Source organism: Grammomys surdaster, unplaced genomic scaffold (genome assembly GCF_004785775.1).
Source record: "Grammomys surdaster isolate TR1022 unplaced genomic scaffold, NIH_TR_1.0 325, whole genome shotgun sequence".
In the NCBI taxonomy this organism is placed as follows: domain Eukaryota; kingdom Metazoa; phylum Chordata; class Mammalia; order Rodentia; family Muridae; genus Grammomys; species Grammomys surdaster.
In genome coordinates, this window is record NW_021604744.1 from 327,309 (window position 1) to 351,319 (window position 24,011).

At 38.0% G+C, this 24,011-nt stretch overlaps 1 protein-coding gene across 1 annotated transcript in view; it reads right to left on the reverse strand.

Moving 5' to 3' along the window:
• Reln (reelin) overlaps positions 1-24,011 on the reverse strand; it is a 416,018-nt gene that overhangs the window by 178,358 nt on the left and 213,649 nt on the right. The window contains exons 9-11 of the mRNA XM_028778108.1: positions 17,885-17,981; positions 15,123-15,363; positions 246-391 (exon numbers count right to left, since the gene is read on the reverse strand). Coding sequence (XP_028633941.1) covers positions 246-391; positions 15,123-15,363; positions 17,885-17,981 — 484 coding nt within the window. The remainder of the gene's footprint in view (positions 1-245; positions 392-15,122; positions 15,364-17,884; positions 17,982-24,011) is intronic.

Sequence of the window (24,011 nt, forward strand, 5' to 3'; positions counted from 1 at the left end):
TATATATGTGTGTATATATATATATATATATGAAGTATTTATAATCATAATTTTAAAAATATCCATAAAATCACCAGATTTCTTAATAAAAGCCTTTAGGATAAATGTCCCCCTTTGGGCTTGTCTGTGGTAGAAGTCATCAGTGTTGGTTTCGGTATGCTTCTGTCATTTCACTACATGCATAAACTGTGCTGAATGGGTTAGAGTAGGTGGTATACACAGCATGAGAGATAACAGTTACTTACCCTGTGGGCGGGCTCTCAAATTCTTCTGACCACTGCTCTTGAATATCCTCTGTAGAAAGATCTACATCCCGGGTGGTGGCAAAATTGAACTCGCTGCCTTCATTTCCGTGGAAATAAATGGAGTTCCCATCTGACTGACAGCTATGCTGTAGATAAAATAGAGAGCATGGGGTGGCTGTTGAATTGATTTTGTTTCTGTTTTACTCATGTATAATTAGAGTTTTCAGGGAAGTCATTACATTTTCCCCTCCTCAACGGACTTGCAAACCAAAAGGCCTTGTTACCTCCTTTTTGCCTTGCTTAATTCAATTATAATTTCTTTCTAACTTATTAAGTCATCATACAAAAGGAGTCAAGAGGGCATTTGAGCTTTGCCATTTCGTTTTAGTATGAGACAAGAATGTTTTAATTGGAATCATGTCCTATCGACACCCCAGTCCTTGTTGTGAGACCCGAGCCTGGTCATGACTTGTCATGTATTTTCAATTCTCTGGTTGTAGGCTAAATCACAGTGACCTTTTCAATATTCCATACAGTTCTGACTTGCCATTCAAGTCTTTCAAAATTTGTCTGTAAATGGAGTATGAGTAGAACAACCAGCTAATCAAAACACGGGGTACTGAAAAGGTCACAGCCATCTCTGCCAGGCCATATACGCTGAGCCAGATTTCAGCAAAAGTTTCTGACTAGAACTAGAGGTGCATGACCATTTCAGTGAGAGGCTTGGGAATCACAAACTCTGTGACTCTCTGATAGTGCACTTGAGAGAGAAAAAAAGCATTTCTGATGACTTATCTTTCAACATGTGTTTTTCAGCTTGATGTGAATTGTCAAAGACAAGATGGGAAACTAAAGCTGAGTAAACTAAATGTCTCCTCAAAATTAGAAGATTTTATTATGGGTGTTTTTGGCAATAAATCATAAAGGGAAATTTTAACCTACTTAAGATCAAACATCCATTTAAGCCTTAATACTCTTAAAATGAGGTAGAAATGGACAATAACTCAACTGGACAAAAATACCCATTATTCCAGGGACATGACTGTTTCACCAGGCCTCAACAATGTGCCTAACACAGTACGTATTCAAAAACATTTTAAACAGCTCAATGTGTGAATGAATTAATGCAATGTCTATGGTTTTTCTTTTTAAAGTAAAAGATACATGTGGAGCTGGAGAGATGGCTCAATGGTTAAGAGCACTGACTGCTCTTCCAGAGGTCCTGAGTTCAATTCCCAACAACCACATGGTGGCTCACAACAATCTGTAATAAGATCTGATGCCCTCTTCTGCTGTTTCTGAAGACAGCTACGGTGTACTCATATACATAAAATAAATACATAAATCTAAAAAAACCCATGTGAATTACACATGTCAATGTGAGTATGCATGGGCCAGGGCATGTACATAGAGGTCAGAGGGCAACCTAAAATGCCATTCCTTGCCTTCCACATGATCTCTTTTTCATTGCCGGACAGCCCACAAGTACCCAAGGACTCTTAGTTCTCCAAATTCTTCCTAAGAGCTGGGGATGTGAGCTGTGAGAGAAGTCGCTGGCCACACATGAGGCAGTAGATTCAATTCTCAGCCTAACCTAACAACAGTAATCCTACTTTAGTTGAGAACTGTCACATGTCAGATGTAGGGCCCAATGGTATGAAAGTGTGTAAGAGGTGGTCAGAATCACCTCTAGGAGAGCCTAAACAAGCAGACTTTACAGTGACCAGGTCTTCATGTGGCTTTAAAAGGATAGAGATCTATGTTAGATGACAAATACATATGTACACAAAGATGTAATCACCACTTTGCTATAGCAGCATGATTCTGAACTGCATTCTAAACATATATCCTTATACCACAGATAAGTTTAGCTCTCACCCCTGGACACAAACGCTTTGCTCTGCTATGCTATAAAGAGAGATATTACAAAATTCACAACTGAAATGCTAAAAACAAGCACATGTAGTACTGTTTTCTCTAGACTCTTCTTCTCTAATTCTTCTCTAATCCAACTGGATTTTGATGCATCTACACACAACCCCAGCTGATCCATCTGCAATACAACCCTTGCACCTCAGGCTTCGGAGCACCTCCTCGGAAGAAGGGTTGAAGGACTTTAAGAGCCAGATGAACAGAATGTCTGCTGTGAGACTGTGTCTCCCACAAAAGACAGGGGAACTACACTCATTAAGTCTCAAAAACACAATTGCCTAACCAAGACCAGAACAAGGACAATACTAACAGTCTTGTTATTAGAAGGAGAAATCACACAGGGCCCCAAGCACAAAGAACTATAGCAACCAAGGGATGCTGAGAGTGGGGGAAATTAGTTTGCCCCAGGGAAGAGGCCTCAGTTGTTTATCCAACACCAAGTAGTCAGTCCTGAAATCCTCTACATACAAATAATATATGAACTGAGCCGATTGAATTTATATATTTAGGGGTGTGTGTGTGTGTGTGTGTGTGTGTGTGTGTGTGTGTGTGAAACAATTAGAGAAGAAGACTCTAGAGAAAACAGGCGAGAGGCCATGAATTTTTCGGCAAGTTGGGAGGTATTACATGCAAAGGATTGGAGGTAGAATAGGAGAAAATAATGTAATTATATATTAATTTTAAAAAATTAAAAATAAACATTAAAAAATGAAAACCAACCAACCAACTAAGCAAAAAACACAAAGATGTTAAGTTGGCCTAATTTTGGAATTAGGCTGGAGACTGGCTGCCCAGGTCATAAGAAGGGCATCAGGAACTCTGACTCAGTTGTTTTAGCTATGGTCTTCTAGAATCTAAACTGGCTTTAGCTGGTAAAGCCAAGTGGGCTGTAATCGATTTGCTACTGAACTGGAATAGTAAGTAGTTTCCAAAGTTCAAGAGAGCAGCAGCACAGATCTTAGGGGAGTCCTTTTACAGCATGTCTTCTGGGCCCTGTCATCATGTTAGATAATACTTAGCATGTTGCAAGCGTTGACTGCTTGAGACTTTTCTTCAGACACAATGAATATAGATTATTCATGGATATTAAACTGAACTCATTTTATGCAATATGCACAGGCATATTGATCAAATGCAGAACTTAGCTCCTTTCGCAGTAAATAGAAATTATCAATTGATGTAAAGATTTCTTCACCATGCTCAACTGAAAGAGAAGCAATGCTAACAAGAACAGCAAAAGTCATCTTTCTAAAACAACCCACTGAGTCTAGGAATGGGCCTTCATGGTTTTCTTCACAGTCAGGAGCCTGATCAACTGTGGCCTATGGGTATCTGAACCTAATGCACAGACTGAGACATCAATAGGGATGGCAATCATCCCAGGAAGTGGCACACAAAATCCTTGTACATGTGAAAACAAAGTCATTTACATTATAATTTGAATGAGATGTTTGTACAATTAAAGAATGGATCACCTAATAGCCTTTGTCATTTCTGGCTAGACATCCATTTAAGAATTTAAATGTTGGTTTCATTCACTTCATGAATTTTGTTAATAATTTAAAACTCTATGCAATTTTTCTGCCCTTCCAAACATTATTATTAATATATGTAATGCACATTTGAAGCTTACCTGAGACAGATTTTATATAAAACATTCAGTCACTATAAAATATGGTACCTTATTGCTAACTAATTTTACAAAATAAACTGGTTTAACAGACAAATAAATGCATATTCCAAAGGCTCTTCCAGTAGCTGAGCATATCATTTACAGCTGTGTAACTACACAAAGTCAGTATCAAGGATACATTCTATCATGGTAACTACACATTTACCAGCATGTGAAACACAAGTAATATTCACCATGACAAGTGTGAAAATGGCAGCCTGAGTGATTAGTATTCAATTATGTGACTATCAGCCAATTTTCATAATAAGCTACAAAACTAGTCTAATGTGTCTTCAACAAGTTTTTATGAGAGGCAGAATGGTATCTTTTGACGTAGTTTTAAAATCTCTTTTGTGCTCTTCTAACCAACTGACAGAGTTGGTAACCAGTCAATTCTCAGTAGGTAACCAAAACTCAACACCAGAGCTCAGTTAAAACAGACAGGAGAAAGCTCTGTATGTCAGTTCCTAGAGTTGGCCTTAGAATAATCCTGCTAGCTTTAAACAGTAAACTTATCTCTAATCTCTCAAGTGAGCCAATGTCCTTATGGTTATGCCAAGGGGTGAATTCCTGAGTTACTTGAGACAATGGACCTACTTTCTAAGTGCCCATCTTTCTAAGAAGTTGGTCATATACAGGTTTGTCCTGGGTAGGAAACCAGGCTAGTGTTGTGTCTTTATTTGAAGAGCTTGAAATTGATTACAAGAAGAGGTTGAGCCCCTGGAAATCAATATTTTGAAATAATTCTGGGTCCCTAGAAACTCTCCAGACTAAGAACCAAAGCCTAAGATGATCCCATGGGAGACAATTCCTGAGCTTATTATGTGTTTCTCTCTACATCTCTGCAGAGAATCCATGGTCTGCTTGCTTAAGGGCTGTGTGAACTTCTCCCTCCAATCTAATTCAATTAATGAAGAATCAAGGTCAAGACTGGGAAGAACATACTACTGGAAACGATAAACAATCAAGATAATAAAGAAAACTCAGGTACTGTGTTCACCCTCAAGGGTTCTGGAGGCTGGGGTTGGAAGGATAACAAAACACACTTCCTCTACCTGATGGCTAAGGGCTAGCACAAGTCATTTTGACTCTGAAGACCTCAGCTTTTCACAATGAATGAAGAATGGAGTCAATAGTACCTGCTCTCTTGATAGGTTGTGAGAAGTTCAGAGATTCAAAGCAGTTCTTTTTAAATTTCTAAGTGCCAATAATATCTCTGAACATACTCTCTTATGCTCTTAAAAGACATGCACTATTGTATTTCGTTGTCTTAGCAGTAACTGGTAGGGAAATAGAATATTTAAATATATTATTTGTTTCTCATTATAATGGTTATTAAAATTCCTCAGATCAAATTAAATCCTTTAGAAAATTGTATAAGAATAGGCCCCTCAATAAAATATAGTAAAGAAATACTACAAATATTCACAAATTACTAGAGCAGATAAAACCCTCAAATAAGAGTTTAATAGCCCTCCATATTTGGGGCTATTACCCACTAGTCTCCTAACAGATACAAACTCAAGAATAGGAGATGACAAATGTTTTTCTTAAAAGATGAACTTGCATTGAATGACATCAAAATCCAGTATGCTAAAAACTCAAGTACAACATATATTGAAACTATAAAGAGTTTCAGAAAATTGCTCTCAATTTTAATATTCAGCTGTTTTTGTTCAACAGCAATCCAAACTCACTTCATTTGTAGGAATTAACAATTAAAAACCTAAACAATTTCAATAAACAAATGTAAGGTGGCTGAGCATGTATTTGGGCTAAACAAGGCATAAAGTCTATGGCTAGTTCTATTTTTCTGAGTTAGATCTTCTGATGTGCCATCAATGATTCCTTTAATTACTTGTTTCATTAGTTTGGCACTGGTAAATCACATATACTTAAGTACAACAGATTTCTAATTTTGATATCCCTATGCCTTTATGTCTTTTCCTCAGCCAATAAAGGAGTATTTCTCTGTTTTGCTGCTAAATGGATTTCCTTTATTTGACAAGCAGAACACAGTGTAACTAAAGGATGAAAAATTTGCCCTTCAGAAAAGCATCAACAGGAAACATCAGTGCAAATTCCTCAATATAACATGTCCTTGGCCACAATTCAGGTTAGCATTTTCTAAGCTTGCTCCCTCTACTCTGTGGAAAAGGTTAATGGCTTCACCTCTGTACTTGTAAAAAGCACTTAAATCACCTCCACTGTTGTTTAATTAGGCCTTCAGAAAGAACACCAGAGCAACTCTTAAGATTATCTCTCTAGGGCCAAACTCTCCTGATGATTCCTTTTAGGGTCTACAGCCTTACAACTGACTTCTTGATGATACTCTCTTTGCTGAAAGGGGTACACTGGGCATTTGGGCAATGCCAGCTTGGAGAGGGCTAGCGGCAGATGGAAAGAAAGCTGCCTGGTGTGCTATTCCCTCCACATGAGCAGAGAGCCATCCATTTCCTCCATTAAGAAGTTGTCACTCAGCCCACCCAGCTGGAAGACCATTTCTGATAGCCAAGCTGGCTGGTGGCAGACAATTCAGATACAAAGTGTGCTTTAAAAGGAAGCTAAAACATCATTTGTAGGAAAATTGAAAATGCATGGCTTCCACCACAGCCAATTTTTTAATGACTGTAATATTTTAAGTGATTATTTTTGCCACTTCAGATTGCTCCTTAGAGAGGAGAAGATTTTTAATTAAAATCTAGGCAATGCAAACAGATGAGATATGACGAACAGAGGAAAGAGAAATAAGATGAATAAAATTAATTAAAATGGCATTGTTGGCAGAGCTGTAAATTAGCCACTGTCTGGCTAGGAATAAAATATATTGGCATATGGACTTTCGGATGAAAGTAAGAGGGGTTGTCAGGCTGGCCTGCATGTTGTATTTCCAAAGCCTTTTGTTACATATATGCTATAGCTTTAGTACATATTTTCCACATTCTGGTTCAGTGGTTTTTTTTTAAAGATTCAGACTTCATCCCCCAAAATAGAAAGAAAACCTCTTAATAGTAAGAGAACAATTTTTCTCATGAGACAAAATAAATTTCTATTATTCTCCACACATTCGATTTCTAGGTAATTTAATGCCAGTTACAAACCTGCAAACTTGGCTGTGAATACAGTCCAGGTGCAGGGGAACTGCAGAGCATTTTTTTTAGTCAACACAATAGAGAGTCAACCCTGGTGCATGGAGTTTAAGGAGCTTAAGATTGTTTTTTGTTTTTTCATTATTCTCTGGGATCATTAAACATTCACAGTTGAACCACATTGCACTAGGATTTATAAAGATTCAATTTTGGTCTATTTTATGACAAGTATATAACTACTTCATAATATTATCAGTTCTGAAATGGAAATAGTGACAGATTTGAACTGGAGCAACCAGAAGAGGGATAACCACGTGAAATTCCACAGGACAGTTGTTAGCCTCGTCTTTGGTGATGTTGATTTTCACAGTGCTAGGATTTCGTACTTGTCTTCTCAAATTAAGGCCAAGGATGCCAGGCACAACACAGGAGGCTACAGCATAGCTTGGCATGGAAAAGCCAAGTTTCGTAATAAAACAGGACTGGCTTCACAACTCAAAGCCTTTTGAGCTGTTGGAGCCCCTGCTTCCTCATCTTTGAAATGGGAGTCATTATAAGGGATAGATGAGAAACCATAGGGAATATATTTACAAATAGCAATATTAGGAATCCATGCCTATTGTTCTTCCCTTTATTTTTGTTTCATATCTTTAATCATTTACTTAAGAAATCTTACTTCCAAGAATGCTACCACACAAGTTATTTCGTTAGAAGTTGTGACTCATACAAAGATGATGGAGATGTTGCCATACAGAGAAAAGATAACATTGCCTTATTGAATACTGTGTTAGCCTAATCAGCAATTAAAAATGTCAGTTTCAATCCCAAACAAAACAAGACAAACACAAAAGGAACACAAGGCTCTGGGGATTTGTCTGAATGATCATTTTCTGAATGATTATTTTATCAAAATTAGGTGTTTCTATGTTATTGCCACTCTTGTTCCAGTGACCTGGCTCATGTCCACATTTCCCTGATGCTATTCCATATTAATTACTGTACAAATAAACCTCACTGGAGGGAGACTGTGAAAAGCACACTGCCGCATTTAACCCTTCATCCCCAAAGTACTCTTATTAGCTTAACAAATTATATTCTGGCGAATTTTGTAATGTGTACCCACCTCCTGGAGGAAACCCAGTAATAAAAGCAGCACAGTCTGGAGTGAAGCGGACCCTAAGCAGAGGGAACACGGGTAGACAGCATGCAATTAACCAAGCTGGAATCCAGTCAGGAAGTCAGAGTTATCATTCAGACTCCTAATGGAAGGAGGCACAGGAACATGGCTGACCACAAGCCTTACTGCACTCATGTTTCTCTTCATTAGAAACCCAGAACACAGGTCCCACAAGTCCCATGCTAAACAGTTTGCAGTACAGCAACCTGCAAAGACCTTTTTTTTTTTTTTGCCAAGCAAACTTGATTGTTTCCTAATTGTCCTTTTACCTTGTAAGAAAGCAAAATCATGAAGAGAGCCATTGAGCTGTTTTCCCAGGGTAATGAATGGAGTGTTACACAGAAGACAAACCAGGCACAGTATCAGGAAAGCTTTGCTCTTCCAGGGGATTTTCTTCCAAAAAGAGGTTTAAAAATGATCTGGCTTCTCCTTGATTTTCCCTTTCACCATTGTCAAAAACTAATTTTTCCTCATTAGCCTCAACTTCCATTAAGATTTAAAAATTTTCAGCCAAATTCATTTACACATTTCTTTAATTTAGACAGGACTTTTTTTTTCTCCTCTGATGATTCAGATATTTGTAAGAATTAACATTTGAGTAGTGAGTCAGACACTGAGAAAGAAGCTATAGTTCTGACATGGGATGGAGACTTGCCTTCTGTCCAGTAGAATAACAAATTTGCTAAATTCACTATGTAAAAGGGCAATAAGAAAACTAATAGACCTCTTGTTCTGATTTAATGATTCCTCTTAATGGCCTATTGGCTTATCTAAGGGCTACTGCCTTCACTGGGGCCTTTTGTTGTTTGTTAAACTAGAAGAACTGTGGCCACTACCTTGTAATCAAAGGTGAATGTGGCAAAGGAGCAAACTAGTTAGATGAGAGAAGAGACTTAAGCAGGACTCTTCTAAAGTGCGTAACTTAGTGACTACAAACCCTTGGTATGAATTTGCAAATTCCAATAAACTGCTGCTTAAAAGAGTTTCTAAATACATGTTTTCAAATCATAGCCTATTCGCAAGGGCAATCATTCGAAGAGTCTTGGTGGCTGTCAGTGTTGATTTGCTTTCCAGCACAACCTGGCATAAACATGTACAAGGAGGGATCTAGAGTTGTAGGCAATTGGGTAATAAATAGCAAAACATCATCAGGTACAGGAAGGGCAATCAGAATGTGAAGGTTCCTTAAAAATGAGAGACATGTGGCATAGCACCGGTGTCCCAGTGCTTTTAACCTGCAGGCCAATTCCAGCTTTGACAGAAACCAGTCATTTATGTCTTTGGAAACTCAGGGCAACCAATCTCACTGAGAAGACAGAAATACTTATAAGGAACACTGAGCAAAGCACTCTCCCTCTTTTTGCTTATCTTATACACACATGCATGTGCCCATGTGCACACACACACACGTGCACACCAGTGCACACAGTGGCATGCACACAAGAGACAGCGAAGAGTAATGGATGGTTTATAATTTCAAGGTAAACTTTGCACCTGCCATGAAAAATGTATGCAAAAAGACAAACAAAATGAGACAGTGGCTTGAGCAATATATGACCTTGCCAATTGATTCATTCAGAAATTCTACTTCATGGGGTACTATTAAGAGATGAGGAGAAGAGAGAGAGAAAAATTCTCACTCAAACATAGCTCTTTCTATCTCCTTTATCCCCAGTTCTCTTGGGAGTAATTCACTGCCATTCGCAACCCTCCTCTTTGATGGCAAAGCAATAGAAGGCAGGCAGCTGTAGTCGCTCTGGGCTGACCCACCAAACTTACAGAAAATACTTTCCTTTGAGCCTGAAATTATATTCTCAAATTGCAAGATGCAAATCTGAATAGGTGAGACAAATGGCCCTATGAACTTGAGAGCTGTGTTTTCAGTTGTGCTAATAAACACAACGGAAGGCTGAAGAGAAGGTCTTCCCTGCCTGTACCTACAAGCCTTCATGAAATGCTCCCAACAGAACTGATGCTATAATCATCGTTCACCACAATCAAGATTATATTACTATTATTATTTTTAGCCATTATTGTCGAGGATCCATGTGGTTTTCATGATATGGCAAGCATCATTCCTGAGTGTGAGAACCTTTCCCAGCGTGAAAAGCTAAACCTTAAATGGAAATAGCCAAAATATTCAGCTTGTATCCTTTAATCCTTGATTAAACCAAAATCACTCACAGCTGGTGCACAGAAGTTGCCTGAGATTACTCATTCTCCCTCATCAGGTGGGAAGGTAGGACCTCTGACTCTTAAACATGTTCTGAACACCCACAGCTTCCAGACAGAAGCCCTGATGTGGTAACAGCAGCTACTCTAACAATTGCATTGATAAACTGATACTGTAACTTACTTTAGCACAGTATAAACTGACATTAATTCCTTACACTTCTAGAAAAATACACAGAAATAAAAAGTCTCATTCTGTGAAAGAAGGCAAAATCGTGGTAGCAAGCAAATGAAATAGGTGGTTTAATAGAGAGTGGGTTTCAGGCTCTCCCTGGCTAACTTGATCTGTTTGTGCTAGGCTCATGCAGCGTAGGGGATGGGGTTTTGGGGGTGTTGCTACAGAAGCAGCACTCTGAGGAGATATTTATCATTTGCCTAGTTTATTACTGGCATTTAAAGCCTCAGGTACTTGGTAGTGAACAAAGGGTTTCCTCAGGATTGATGGAAAATAAAGAATAATGCTGTTGATTAGAAGCACAATAGAATGTGGTACACCTTTTCTTTGATGTGGGAAAGTTCAATGGGACAAACCTGGAAGATGAAGCAGGCAGGGCTGTGGGCACAGGGAAGAGTAACTACCTTGGAAACTGCTTATCATCTACTTCAGTTTACCGAATCAAAAATTACAACAAAGTGCTGGGGATGTAGCTCAGTGGTCGAGTGTCTCCTCACACCACATGTAAATCAAACACAAATATGAGAGCAGCTTCTAAGTAAAGCTGGATTCTTGCAGGTACAGTTGACACTAATTACTAAAAACCCAAGAATAGCCATGACCTTCTACCAGCCCAGAGATTTAAGCTGGTGACGTATACAGGTCCCTGAGTCATGTGACACCTTACATTAGTTACTTTGTCTAGTCTTTGGCCACTTTTGCTCTACTTGGGATAAACAATGATAGTTCAGATGAAACTGTAAATATTTTTAGAGAAATTGAAACATCTGGAGATGAGAGAAATCTAGCCTGTGAGTGGCAGGAACTCATTTTTCTCTTTTCTTTTCGACCGATTAAACATGGGCTTTGAGACCAGCAGCTGGACAATTTAGTCAGAAATGTATATATTCATAACAGCTTCACTTTATCAACATTAGTATTCTAGAGACTTTTGCAGACACACACACAGACACATACGCAGAACACACAAAACACATTTTTCTTCTCTTAATCATGGGTGGGTTTTCTCTTTGACTTAAGTAAAATGTAACTACCTTGAAAACACTTAGTAAACATAAAATGCTAAAGTCTGTTGAGCAAACACATGTACTTCTACAATTAAAATCCAAAATAAAGCAACATCTAAAACACTCTCATAACCCATGGGGACACTGAGATGGTTTCTAAGTAGTTTTCATCTCAAAGGACATTAAGAAAATAATTAATATTTGACAAAAGCATTTCATATAATTAAAGAACGAGTTTTATTATATAATTTTGAATCATTTGGTCAAAGAAAAGGTTTTCATTTTGAGATATTTCAAACAGAAATCAAAAGAGTCGTTATACAAATGAGTTAAAAAATTCTTTTATTTATTTATTTACTTATTTATTATTTTATTTATTTATTTATTTTTATTTTTATTTATTTATTTATTTATTTATTTATTTAACTAGGGCATGCATTTCAAGTTTTCAAAAGAAACATTGGAGTAGAACATCTATCTGGCAGGTGACTTAAAGTCAATAAAAAAAAACATTGCCACAGTGACATTTCTTTCCTTAGTTGACCAAGTCCCTAGGCAATTCTCAGGCCTGTGGTTGGTAAGCTTATGAGTGGAACATAAGACTAAAAAGAAAGAAAGCATTTTCTACCAAAAGTTTTAATTTAATTAAATTTCTTACTGAAGCAAACGCAGACTTTGTGCATTTTTTATGTGAATAGAACCAAAGTACATGCCTTAAAAAACCAAGTACCTAATTAGATTAGTATAATAGCTTATAATAGGATGCAGAAATGTACATCTATTTAGTAGAGGGCATGAGAGTCAGATGATAAAAACTCATGCTGGGGAAGGGCTCAGATCTGCTTGTTAGTATAGAGATGAATCAGCAGAAAGCCCTCTTTCAATACAGTGGCCAGAAGACATCACTCAGAGTACACTGACAAGTTTTCTGTGCAAAAGGAATTCGTAGACTCTTTCTACGGCAGCTGCAGCTTTGGGCTGTATCAGAAACTTTTCTGTAAGAGGTCTCATAGGATGCTTTCCTCAACTGAGCAGAGAGGACACCTGCTTCCAAGACCAGTCTACAGTTATAATCTCGTCACCCTGTGCTGAAATGACTACAAGCTTTGACTGCCTGAGGAAGGAGGAGAGTTTCTGGGTTGAGACCAATTTGCAATCCTTTTTCTTGTAAGCAGCACACTGTGGCACAGGCCTCTCTAATCCTAGATAGATACCAAAGAGGCAGAGGGCACAGAGGCAGAGGGCAGAGGGCAGAGGCACCATAAGTTTGAGACCTATATAAACTCAATGGTGAGTTCAAGGTCAAACTGGGTTTTGTGGTTTGAATATGCTTGCTTGTCCCAGGGAGTAGGTATGGCCTTATTAGAGTAGGTGTGTTACTGTTGGCATGGGCGTGGGCTTTAAGATACTCTTAAGACCCTAGCTGCCTGGAAGCCAGTCTTTTCCTGTTTGTCTTCCCAACAAGATGTTGAACTATCAACTCTTCCTGCACCATGCCTGCCTGGATGCTGCTATGCTCCCACCCTGATGGTAATAGACTGAACCTTGGAACCTATAATATAGCCTTATAGGTTACCTTGGTCATGGTATCTCTTCTCAGCAGTAAAACCCTAAGATACTGGCAACTTGACAAGAACTTATATTCCTGCCCCAAATAGCAAAAAGAGAGCTGTGGATGTACTTTAGTGCTAGAACACTTGCCAAGTATGTAAAAGATCCTGTGTTATTTTTCTATTCTATGTACATGTGGAAAAACCTATCTTAAGCGTTTATATTTTCTTTGTTACCCTTCTTGTGGTCTCACCCCTATCTAACACAGATTGTTTTGCATCAGTAAGTCGTAGCTAAAAAATAAAAAATATCTATAAGATAAATTTTCAATTTCTTTCTACATATTAGAAACATGCAGGGATCCAGTTGAAGGTCAATGACCCCTTTTGTATTGGTTCTTTATCACAGAGTCTCTCCTCAGGCAACCTTGTGACTGCTATGCCCATCCACCAGGTGACAACTGCCATAACTTCTGACTCATTTTCTGCCAACTACTTGCCACTTGGCCCTAACAACACCAAGAGCTAGGTGTCCAAACAGAAACCAACTGTAACCATCCTGTGAATTTGTTCTTCCTCCTATATTTCTTGTTTCAGAAAATAACACCCTTGCCAGTCTACCTGCCCAAACCTTGTTCCTGACATCTACCATTTCTTCCTCTTCTTTATCAGTCCCCAATCTCCCCCCATTCCCTTGTGACAAAATCTGAAATATATCCACATGTCTTTATCCCCTCTCCCTTAAGCCTGCCTAATAAGATCTCTCATTGACCATTCGTAAGTGGCTCCTTGGTCTTTCTAAATAATCCTTTCACTCAGAGCTCTCTCTTAGAAGAGCAGTTTCAAATACCAATATAACTGTCTCTGATTTAAAGTACTTCAATGGATATGATCTCTAGATATAATGTCAGTACTATAGCAGCTAGCAAATCTTCAAGGCATTCCCTCTTGCCATGACACCAGAATTACTTACCATGAGCCTCAGAATATGTGGGATAACTGTTTTTAACTCCAATGAATGGTTTCTGTTTTATGTATTCACCATCTAAACCAGTGGTTCTAAACATGACTAATGCTCTGACCCTTTAATACAATTCCTTATATAATGACCTTTCAACCATAAAATTATCTTATTGCTACTTCATAACTGTAACTTTGCTACATTACAATTTTGAGTTGTAATGTAAATCTCTGATATGCAGGATATTTGATATATGACTTCCCCAAAGAGGTTGCAAACTAAATATTGAAAACCATGAATTTAGAATGTCTTAGTTTGGGGCTATGGTTAGAGAACATCACAGCCTGGAATTTAAGTAGGAATACCTGTTTCTAATAGTTTTGGAAGTTAGAGTTCCAAAATCAAATACTGGAAGACTTAGCAAGGGCCTACACATCCTTAGTCTTGTTATGTCTTCATATGCTGAAGGCCAGAGAGTTCTTCATAAGGACACTATCTTCCATTCATAGAGGACTCATACTTATGACTGAATGACCTCACAGGGGCTCTACTTTCTAGTTCCATATGATAGTATTATAACACACAAATGGGTGGAAGACACAAACATTCAGTTCAAGCCTCTATGTATGAGATCTCCAGTTCTTGGAGTGCTATTCCTCCTCCTACTTGGCCACTTTCTGACCACCCATCAGTATCTGCTTATATTCTCTGTTTTCTGGATAACCTTCTTAATGTCCCTAGCCTGAATTTGGTGCTGTCTCAAACCGCTAAGCTTTCCCAGAAAATAACAACTGTATTTACACAGCTAGGCATTCATCTGCTTCCACTGAACTTATAGCTATAAGCAAGAGAAGAAATGTATTTGCTTTTTCATGTTCACAGGGTTCAGCTCAGTCTGAGTTCTCAAACAATTGTTAAATGAATGAATAAACAAATGTCTTTAATAAAGTGCTATCATAACCTTAAATGGCATGATATGAGACTTAAGAATGTTACTACTCAAAAAAGCTGTCTTGAAAAAGTTATCACTGGTTCAGTGAGCCTTGGGTTTCTAAAGGAAGAGAGGATGAAAATGTTCAAACCTTGACCGTTGCTCCTGGGAAGAAGAGCCAGTTGCCTGTGTCTACTGGGTCGAGACTGTCCTCCAGAATGACTTGTCTGTGGGCTGCATTGATGACCAGGATGTTGTCCAGGGCCCAGCAGGCTTCATAAACCTCACCCACATGCAGGCTGTCCTGTTTCCACCGGAACTGCACGTTCTCCCCTTTGGCTTCCTCAGGAAGGTAGAGGATGTGGATGATTGTGCTCACATTGGAAGGGGCTCTGGAACAAGTGTAAGAGGAGAGGTCAAGCTCACAGTTCAGACCACAGCCTCATGATGAACATGTGATGCTCATTACAAACAAAATGCAAGCCTATCCTTCAACCTTCAGTATCTGCCACTTGTTAAAAATTTCCTATTAAAGCAAGAACTAAGTGCGTTCAAATAAGCCAGGAAAAGAACAGTGGCAGAGAAGGTGGCACAAGCTGCTATAACAATACAAAAGGAGTAAAATTATGTCTAGAAGAGTTTTGACACATGGTAGATATCCCTTTAAAATCATTCATTTGATAAGAAAAAAAAGAAAAAACTGAAATTAATGTTGATTCTTATTTTGAAATTATGCATCAATTAGAGCTTATTGCATGTGATATGTTTAAGGATATGTACTCATATGTGACACATTTATATGTGTGTGTATATATATATATATATATATGTGTGTGTGTGTGATATATATGTTATATGTTTAAGTATATAAAAGATATAAGTGTATATACACATGTCTATGTGATATATAGTCATTGTATAATAGTCATTTTACTTTTCGTCATCAGATACATTTTTATATCTGATGGCTGAATGAAATGTGAGATTTGCTATAGAATTAAATATATTCCCTTATAATTATTTACAGTTGTATACAGGCAAACCTTTTAAAAATTGATATAATTTAACAAGCTTTTCTTATAACATCTATTAGAATCTAGCTCTTTCTGTTATATAAGTTTTATTAATCATTTTATTCTATCCAAGTAGAAATCTGCTGTTGTAAAAATGATCGTTTTAGCTGAGATTAAAAATGGTGTGAAAATGCAAACTAGTGGTAGGCTGGGCTGCTATAAATCAGGTTTGGAAGGGCTGGAGAAAAAGCCATATTTTTCACTCACCAGCAAAGCACATATATATCTTCAGAATTGTCAGTGGGGTTATAGATGGTGTATCTCACCTTTGGGGGCAATCAATTCCCTTCTCATTTACAATATTTTATGGTGAGTATTTTTTTTTTTAGCTTCAAAAAGAATTTAAACTGATGAAGAGAATGTACTTTGGTTTCAGATGATGGTTAGAAAAACTTTTCTGCTGATCACCAATGGTAAGGGCAATTTGCATGCATGAGTATGGTGGTTTGGTATGCAGCCTAAAATTGAAAGTGTCATTTTCATGAAAAAAATTTAATGTACTCAGCTGAATGTGATGTCCCTTTGTGCAATCAAATGTGCACTTTCATTCTTATCACTTCCAAAGCAGATAGCTCTTTTCTACCATGAAATCCACATTATAATTTACTTCAGTTATGATATAATATAGTAGAAGAAAAGCTATAGAGATAAAGGTAAAATTTCTATATGTATGTTGATTTGAGTACATCCATTCAGATGCTTAAATATCTGATGTGAATACATTTTCAAAACTTAGAAAACATAAAGAATAGCAAACATTGCCATAAAGTTGATACAGCATGTTAGAGCTCAGTATGCAGTAACTATCAGTAAATTATATCCCATCCAGGCAAGGGGAATCATTTATTAAAATCCTGACTTAGAATTACCTGTGGCAGGCATGAGGTTTTGTTGGACTAGAGCTTATGTGGGTTTTATTTTATTCATATACTTCTAGAAACCTTGTAAAAATTGGTTAGTATTAAAGATTATCAACCTAATATTTCTTTTGCTTCCCTAAACATATTACTGTCCTTTTAATAAAGAAAAGAGCTAATGGAAAACAAATGTTGCAAAATTGATGGAAATGTACTATGTAAAATGTTTTCAATTTAAGAAAAACCCCAGTCGCCACAAAGGAATTAATTTAATGTGGGGCTGTGGCCCTCAGTGCAGCAGATGCCATGTCTGTCTCAAAGTATGGGGTATTGGTTTCCTTTACATTTTACTTTTATACATCCACTATGAATTTTAGTTCATGGTTAAAATTCCACAGTAGTGGTAAACATCACTTGGGATTTTCTAAGATCATCAAATCTTTCCAATGTTATGAGAGTTCCTTTTACCTGGAGCATCCTACTTCATTTTCTCATTGGAGACCTCTTGAAGTAAAGAACATACAGGATTTAAAGTTGGGCCTGCATGACATTGGAAGTTAGGGGACAGATGATACAAAAGGCCTAGCAGCTATGAACCCCTATCAGCATGGACATGGATGGACACAGACGGTTGTTACTGGCCATGCTCTCAGATCTGGATGCCAAACAGGCAGAGTCAGGTCACCTCCTGCCTGCTGCAGTTGGTGATGCTTTGTGGTAAAGGATGCTCTCTCAAAAGTTATGACCCCAAATATACTACTGTCTAAAACAGGTTAGTACTGACAATAGGAAGCTATGAATAGGAAGGTTACAATCTAGCAACAACTTCCTCAAGTAGTAAATATGTAAACTCATGACTTGAGGAATGAACAACCAAAGTATTTTAACCATAAGGAAAGAAGTCTGGATAGAATGAAGGCAACTAGAGGTGCAGAAGTCTTCTTACAACAGATTTGGAGCCAATACTTGAAATGGCAACAAACCTAATTTTCTCCAACTGAATCCAATCGGCGGTATTGTTCTTGGAGTATGACACAGTGATGCTGGGGTCAGAGTAACTAAACCGACATGATCCTGACCCTATAAATAAGAATAAACAACAAACTTCATGGTTAAAAAACAATGCAATTACAATGCAACATCCTTGTAAACAGTTCGATTTCCCTATAAATATTCCCCTGTAAATACTTTTAATATTTTGAAAATAACTAAGTGTTTCTTCCATTACTCTATGTTGAAGTTTCCTGTATTCTCTTATAGTGAACATAATCTAATAGACAACCTTAGGAACTGGAAGGAATGTAAAAAAAGACAGATTTCAGGTTTCTTTAGAGATATATAGACTACTTAAATTAGATTAGCTTTTTTGTGGAAAGAAATATCTAAATTGACTCAATGATTAATAATGCCATTATTGTTCTTGAAAGTTAGTATCAATTGATAGTGATTACTTTAAATTGTGTATGAGTCATTGAACTGGGGGAGAGTCACCATTTTCTGTGCCTGTGCTAGCTAAAGGATGCAGCAGCATCTGGGGAAATAAAACATTGTTAAACATTCTAGTTCTAGATACATACTGACTATTGGAGATGTGACAGATACTACTTTACTGTAGCTCAACACTTGATATTTAAGACAGAGACATAATATCTCACTGTATTTGGCAGTTGCTTCTCATCATTATTTCCAACACTGAAGTATGAACACCAAGGGAAGTTCTAGAACTGATGAAGAATTTGAGTCCCCATTTTCAATGAGTTCATATAATGAAGAATGGTCCAAGTGCCATTTCAGGGATCTCAGAAGAACCCAAACAACCACAAAGCATTTGCTACGAATTTACTGTAACTAATACATCAGAGGTTTTTTTTTTTTTTAATACTGCTATAAAAACAAATGAACCGAAAGGAAAAGAAACGGTATAGTTTGAATTTATCTTTTACCCATCTCCTGGAAGGGCCTACATTTCAGCAAAAGAGCATCTGTTGATGGTTTTCCATTTGTAGTAGTCAGGGCGCCAAGTGTCCATCAGACTAATTTACTTCATTTCAGCAGTGTTTAGTAGAAAACCGGTTAGTCTGAAATTGCTGAAGCTGGCAATGTGCTAAAAGGCCCAACAGCAGTTTTCCAAGATTTATTCTCACAGCTGAAATGCAGGTGAGAAGGGGTGAAAGGAAGGGGTACCCAACAGGACACACCCGGCTACCCTGCTCTACACAGAAATCCACCTTATGCCACTGCAACTGTTGCTAAATTCTACTTTTCATGAGCAGCTGGCTAAAATAAACATCAAACTGTGGGCTGGAAATGGAAGTTGGCTGGATCAACCAAACAAAGCAGACAAGGATGAGGTCTGGTAGGGACGGCATTTCAGGGCGAGTCCAGACTAGTTTGAAGATTTCGATTCTATTCGCATGCTTCTTTTATGTTTTGCAGGGCCCAAGGGCTTAAAAGTCAATGAATGAGGTGAATCGTTGTATATGATAGAATAACAACCAGAAAGTTACACACATAACACAAAATCTTGCAAATTATTTATAATAGAAAGAATGTTGACACACACCAAATAGATATTCAAGACACCCTGATAACAATATGTTTTCAATCAAATTTTCTTATGCTGCCTTTTCAGTGTTATGGGATTAAACTTATGGCATGCCTATGAAACAAAGACATTTGACACTTGAGTAATTTTTCCTCAGCCACTGGATCATAAAATTCTCTCATATCTAAAATGAGTTCTTTAATCCATCACCTCCTCCCCACAGTCTAAGGGGTCCTCACTAGCTCTTGCTGAGTGTCTGTAACACTAGCCTCTCTAGCCTCCGCTTTTTCTTTCTGTAAACAAGTGCCTTCTCCTGTGCCCTCCTTTATGTTTACTAACTCCCCAGTCTTTGAGCGTATCACTACCAGCATAAAGAGATCAAATAGATACTCTCAGGAAAATAATTGTACCAGAGTGATCACAAGGGGTTCCAATGGAAAGGTATTCCCCTGGGAGATCATGGCTTGCGTTCAGGATACAAGAGGCTTGTCAATGGAACCAAGAAGAGAACTGCCAGCTGGGGGACGCACCTTCTGGAGAAGTGTTCCTCTGAGATTTGCCTTACTCAGAGGCTACTCCTGAGTCACTCTTCCAAATGGTACCAGTTCAGTGGATGAATCAAGCCCCATACTCAGTCACAGTGAAGCTGGTATCTAGATAAATCTGTTCCTCACATAAACTCCTTTGAGACTGAAATCTCCCTTGTCACATTGATCCCAGTCAGTATTGTGAGATCTGTTCTTTCCCAGACTCAACATAACTGTTTGACTCTTGTGTAGGAGAAGGGAGGACTTAGTAACACATTCTTAAGTACTCTGGTACCTAATGCTACTTCCAATTCCCTGTAACCAGATGTGATACACAGAGTTACTACTTCTACAAGACTCTCATATGGAGTAAGGTACCTGTTTATTTCCTCTCATATCAAAGTTGTCTAACTGACAAGTCTGACACATATAAGACCAGATAATAAAGATAATGCTGTCAAATGCAAAGTACCCTCATTTGTAGATCCATTTCTCAGATGCCAGACTGCATTTAATGCAATCACTCACTGTAAGAATAGCAGCACTGTAAGAATTTAAAGACTGAGAGATAGAAGGAAGATCACTGAAACCATAGCAACAACAATGGTCTAAGACACAATGCTGGGCTTAAAGTGGGTCTAAATTCAAAGGCCAGGCACATGCATTTAATCCTAGTGCCCAGAAAGCAGAGACATGTGGTTCTCTTGAGGCCAGCTGGGTTTGTTCAAGAGTTCCAAGAGAGTCAAAGCCAAAACCACATAGTGAGACCTTGTCTCTCACCACCACCACCATCACCACCACCACCAAAAACTTCAAGCATTTTGTTTTTTGCTAGCTTATGGAAAAAAGGTATGTTTATTTTTAACTCTCAAGGACACAAAATAATAAAGCCTACTGTTACTAAACAAAATCAGTGAACCTCTCAAATTTTCTTAAGATGCCACTGAACCCAAGAAATCTGGCTGCCATGGAGTGCTGCAGACCACCATGCCAGAGTTTGAGGGAGGGCCACATAGCTTATATAAACGAACTTTGTTAATTCTGTCTAGTTGTCTCAGTTGTCAGCTCTTAATTTTAAGTAGATAAGATGCTGACTGATAAAGATGCACAGATATCAACCATTGTTTACAACATTATTGATCACTTATAACTGTCCTGTACAGAGACTGATGCTTTTATCAATACTTCATCTCTGGTTTAGGCCACATCTGCATTGTAGTACAATGGAAGTTATCCATTCTTCTATGATAAAGGTGCTGGGTATCTACCTTGAAACTGTCCAACAGGAAGCAGCCCCTTACCCTTCATTGAGAGTCCTGAACTATGCCACTGAACTGTGCCTCTGAAACTATGTTATCTAAAAACCCTACGTAGCATGATCAAGTTACATATAAGAACACTAGGTTGTCTTACAACTTTTCAACATTTACATTTAAAATCCTGTCCTCAGATCACAAGTGTTGGCAGTGTAGGATATACATTAAGATAAACAGAACATATGGATGACAAGGTCTTTTTTTCCATACTCAAGTCTACATATTCCACATTGCCTTTATATTCATTTTTCTCTCTATTTCTAGCTATAATGGGCTATTTTCTAACTGAAGCTGTACCCTTCCCCTAATGTTTCTCTTTACCGTGCCCACCATCCCCATCTTTGGGTTCCAGTGAGTACCACTTTACTCTCTAGTAGATCCAAACTGTTTTAATCCTTTTTTCTCTCTACATTTACTTCTTTTAGTTCTATTACCTACTTCTCAGGCATTTATTAAAATCTATTCTCTGAGGACCCAGTGTAATAGTCAATAGTCTTTGCAAATGGACACACAGCATCTGGAATTACCCAGGAGACAAACTCTTGGGCATGTCTGTGAGAGGATTTCCAGATTGGGCTAAGTGAAGTAGGAAAACAGACAGTATATGTCAATGACATCACTCCATGAACTGAGGATAATGACTGAATAGAATAGAGAAAATAAGTGAGCCAAGCACCACTGTTTGTCTTTGTTTCCTCATTGTAGATGCTGTGTGACCAGCTGTTGACACTCCTGTAGTCATGCTGTCCCTCAGGATTCCCTGTGACCAGTTGCCTCACATGCCTGTTGTCATGCTCTCCCTAATACAATGGACTGCATTTCAGATTATAGGACAAAATAAAGTCCTTCTTAACTTGCTTTTGTCAAGTATTATTTTCATAACAATGATAAAAGTAACTGATATATCTAGGTTTATCTCTGCCAAGAGCTTCCAAGGGCTACTGTCCAGTAGACATCTAATATTTAGTCAAACAAAATCAGAAGCATTATTTTTCTACTTTTTAGAGTGAAATTGTTTTTGATAAATTACCTACAAGTTGCTATGTGTAGGGGCTAAGAAAGCAGAAAATCTGTTCTATTCAAACTTTACAGTGCCCATCAAGGAAAAAAAAACCTCCATCAACCTGAAAAAAAAAAAGCTTCTGTGAACAGCCAGGTACTACTCTATGTACCCCACTTCACATGTGCCCATGACAGCCAATAAACAGGAATCAGAACCAGGCAGATCAGAATCCAATTCACAATACTGTCAGTACACAGAGCACCCATTCCTGTTTCTTTTGCTTTTCTTTTAAACCATATACATTGTCTGAAATGCCTCACACGTTTACAGTATGTTGGGACATGTTTCTCTGGGTTTATTTCTAATTAGAGTTATGAGTTAAGATTGTTATTGCTTTGCTATTGATAAACATAGAAAAACACAAATACTCTGTGTGTGTGTGCGTGTGTGTGCGTGTATGTGTGTGTTTGGAATTAACAAAGAGAAGGGGAAAATGATGTAATTATATTATTCAAAACTGAAAGAAATAACTTTAAAAAGATGCTAGTTAATCTGGTATGATATTGACATTAAAAATAAAAGTCAGATTTGAGGTTAACTGTACTTGTATCCTAATGAATGAATTCTAGTGGTGACTTGAAAATCTACCACCAAGCTACACTCCAACCCTTATCATTGTAATCATCCCAAAATTTTATAGTAAACTTGGTCTTAATCTTAGCTAAATGTTGTAGCTAAAATTAATTATGGGACCTTATCTCTGGTCCTATGTAAATAGTAGTGTCCATATTATAATTTGGAAGAAATAGACAGGTAGCTTTCTGCCTTTTTTAATGGCAGCCAGGCCACAGGGATAAGCAATCAATTAATGAGTCAATATACTATAAAGAGTAAGCACTAATGTCAGGGCTATGTGGGAATGCAGAATTCTGCATTCTTATTCAGTCTTATTTCTCCTGACTTTAGCTATCGTTCTGTAAAAATAGACCTCAGACCAGCCCTTCTCCCCTAAGAGGTAAAGCATTCTTTATTATCATATTTGTCATTATCATCAGGTTCTGTGGCAATCAGAGATCCATCTACACTGACACTGTTCATTCGTTCTATTGGGCTCATTCACATACTTCAGACCCCTGTGAATGGTCACACTCTTAGCCACCTGCCTTTACCTGGCCACCTTCAGTAGGATTCTCACCCCCCTACTCACAGACCCTGGATTTAACTACCTTATTGCTATGTCCACAATCATTCGTTTGACAATGTCCTCTTCCCTCCAGAGAATTGGCTCTACCAAAGCAGAGATTTCATTCTCAGATCCAATCCCCAGCTCTCACTGAAGAGCTGACTGAACATTTATCAAATAAAATAAATGTTTTCCAGACATAACTCTAGAAGGTGTTTTGGAAATGTACTGAAAACATGGTCTTGTCACAACTGACTCCTGTGCAGCTCCTCTTTCCTCAGGACAGGAAAGGGAGAGGAACAGCTTCTGTCCATCAGCATGGAGACTGAAACTCATGCTGTCTTCTAAGCTTGCATGGAGACAATATCAATGCTGCAACTTTGTTCTTGTTTTAATACCGCCCTTTGGTGACACAAATCAACAACCAGGAAAGTAAAGATGCAGCAACTACTTCTGTATTTCTTGTGTGGATAACCTTAACTAAGACAGTCAACATAGCAACCATGCTTCTTGATGTGGTCTGAATAGGTTGGCCT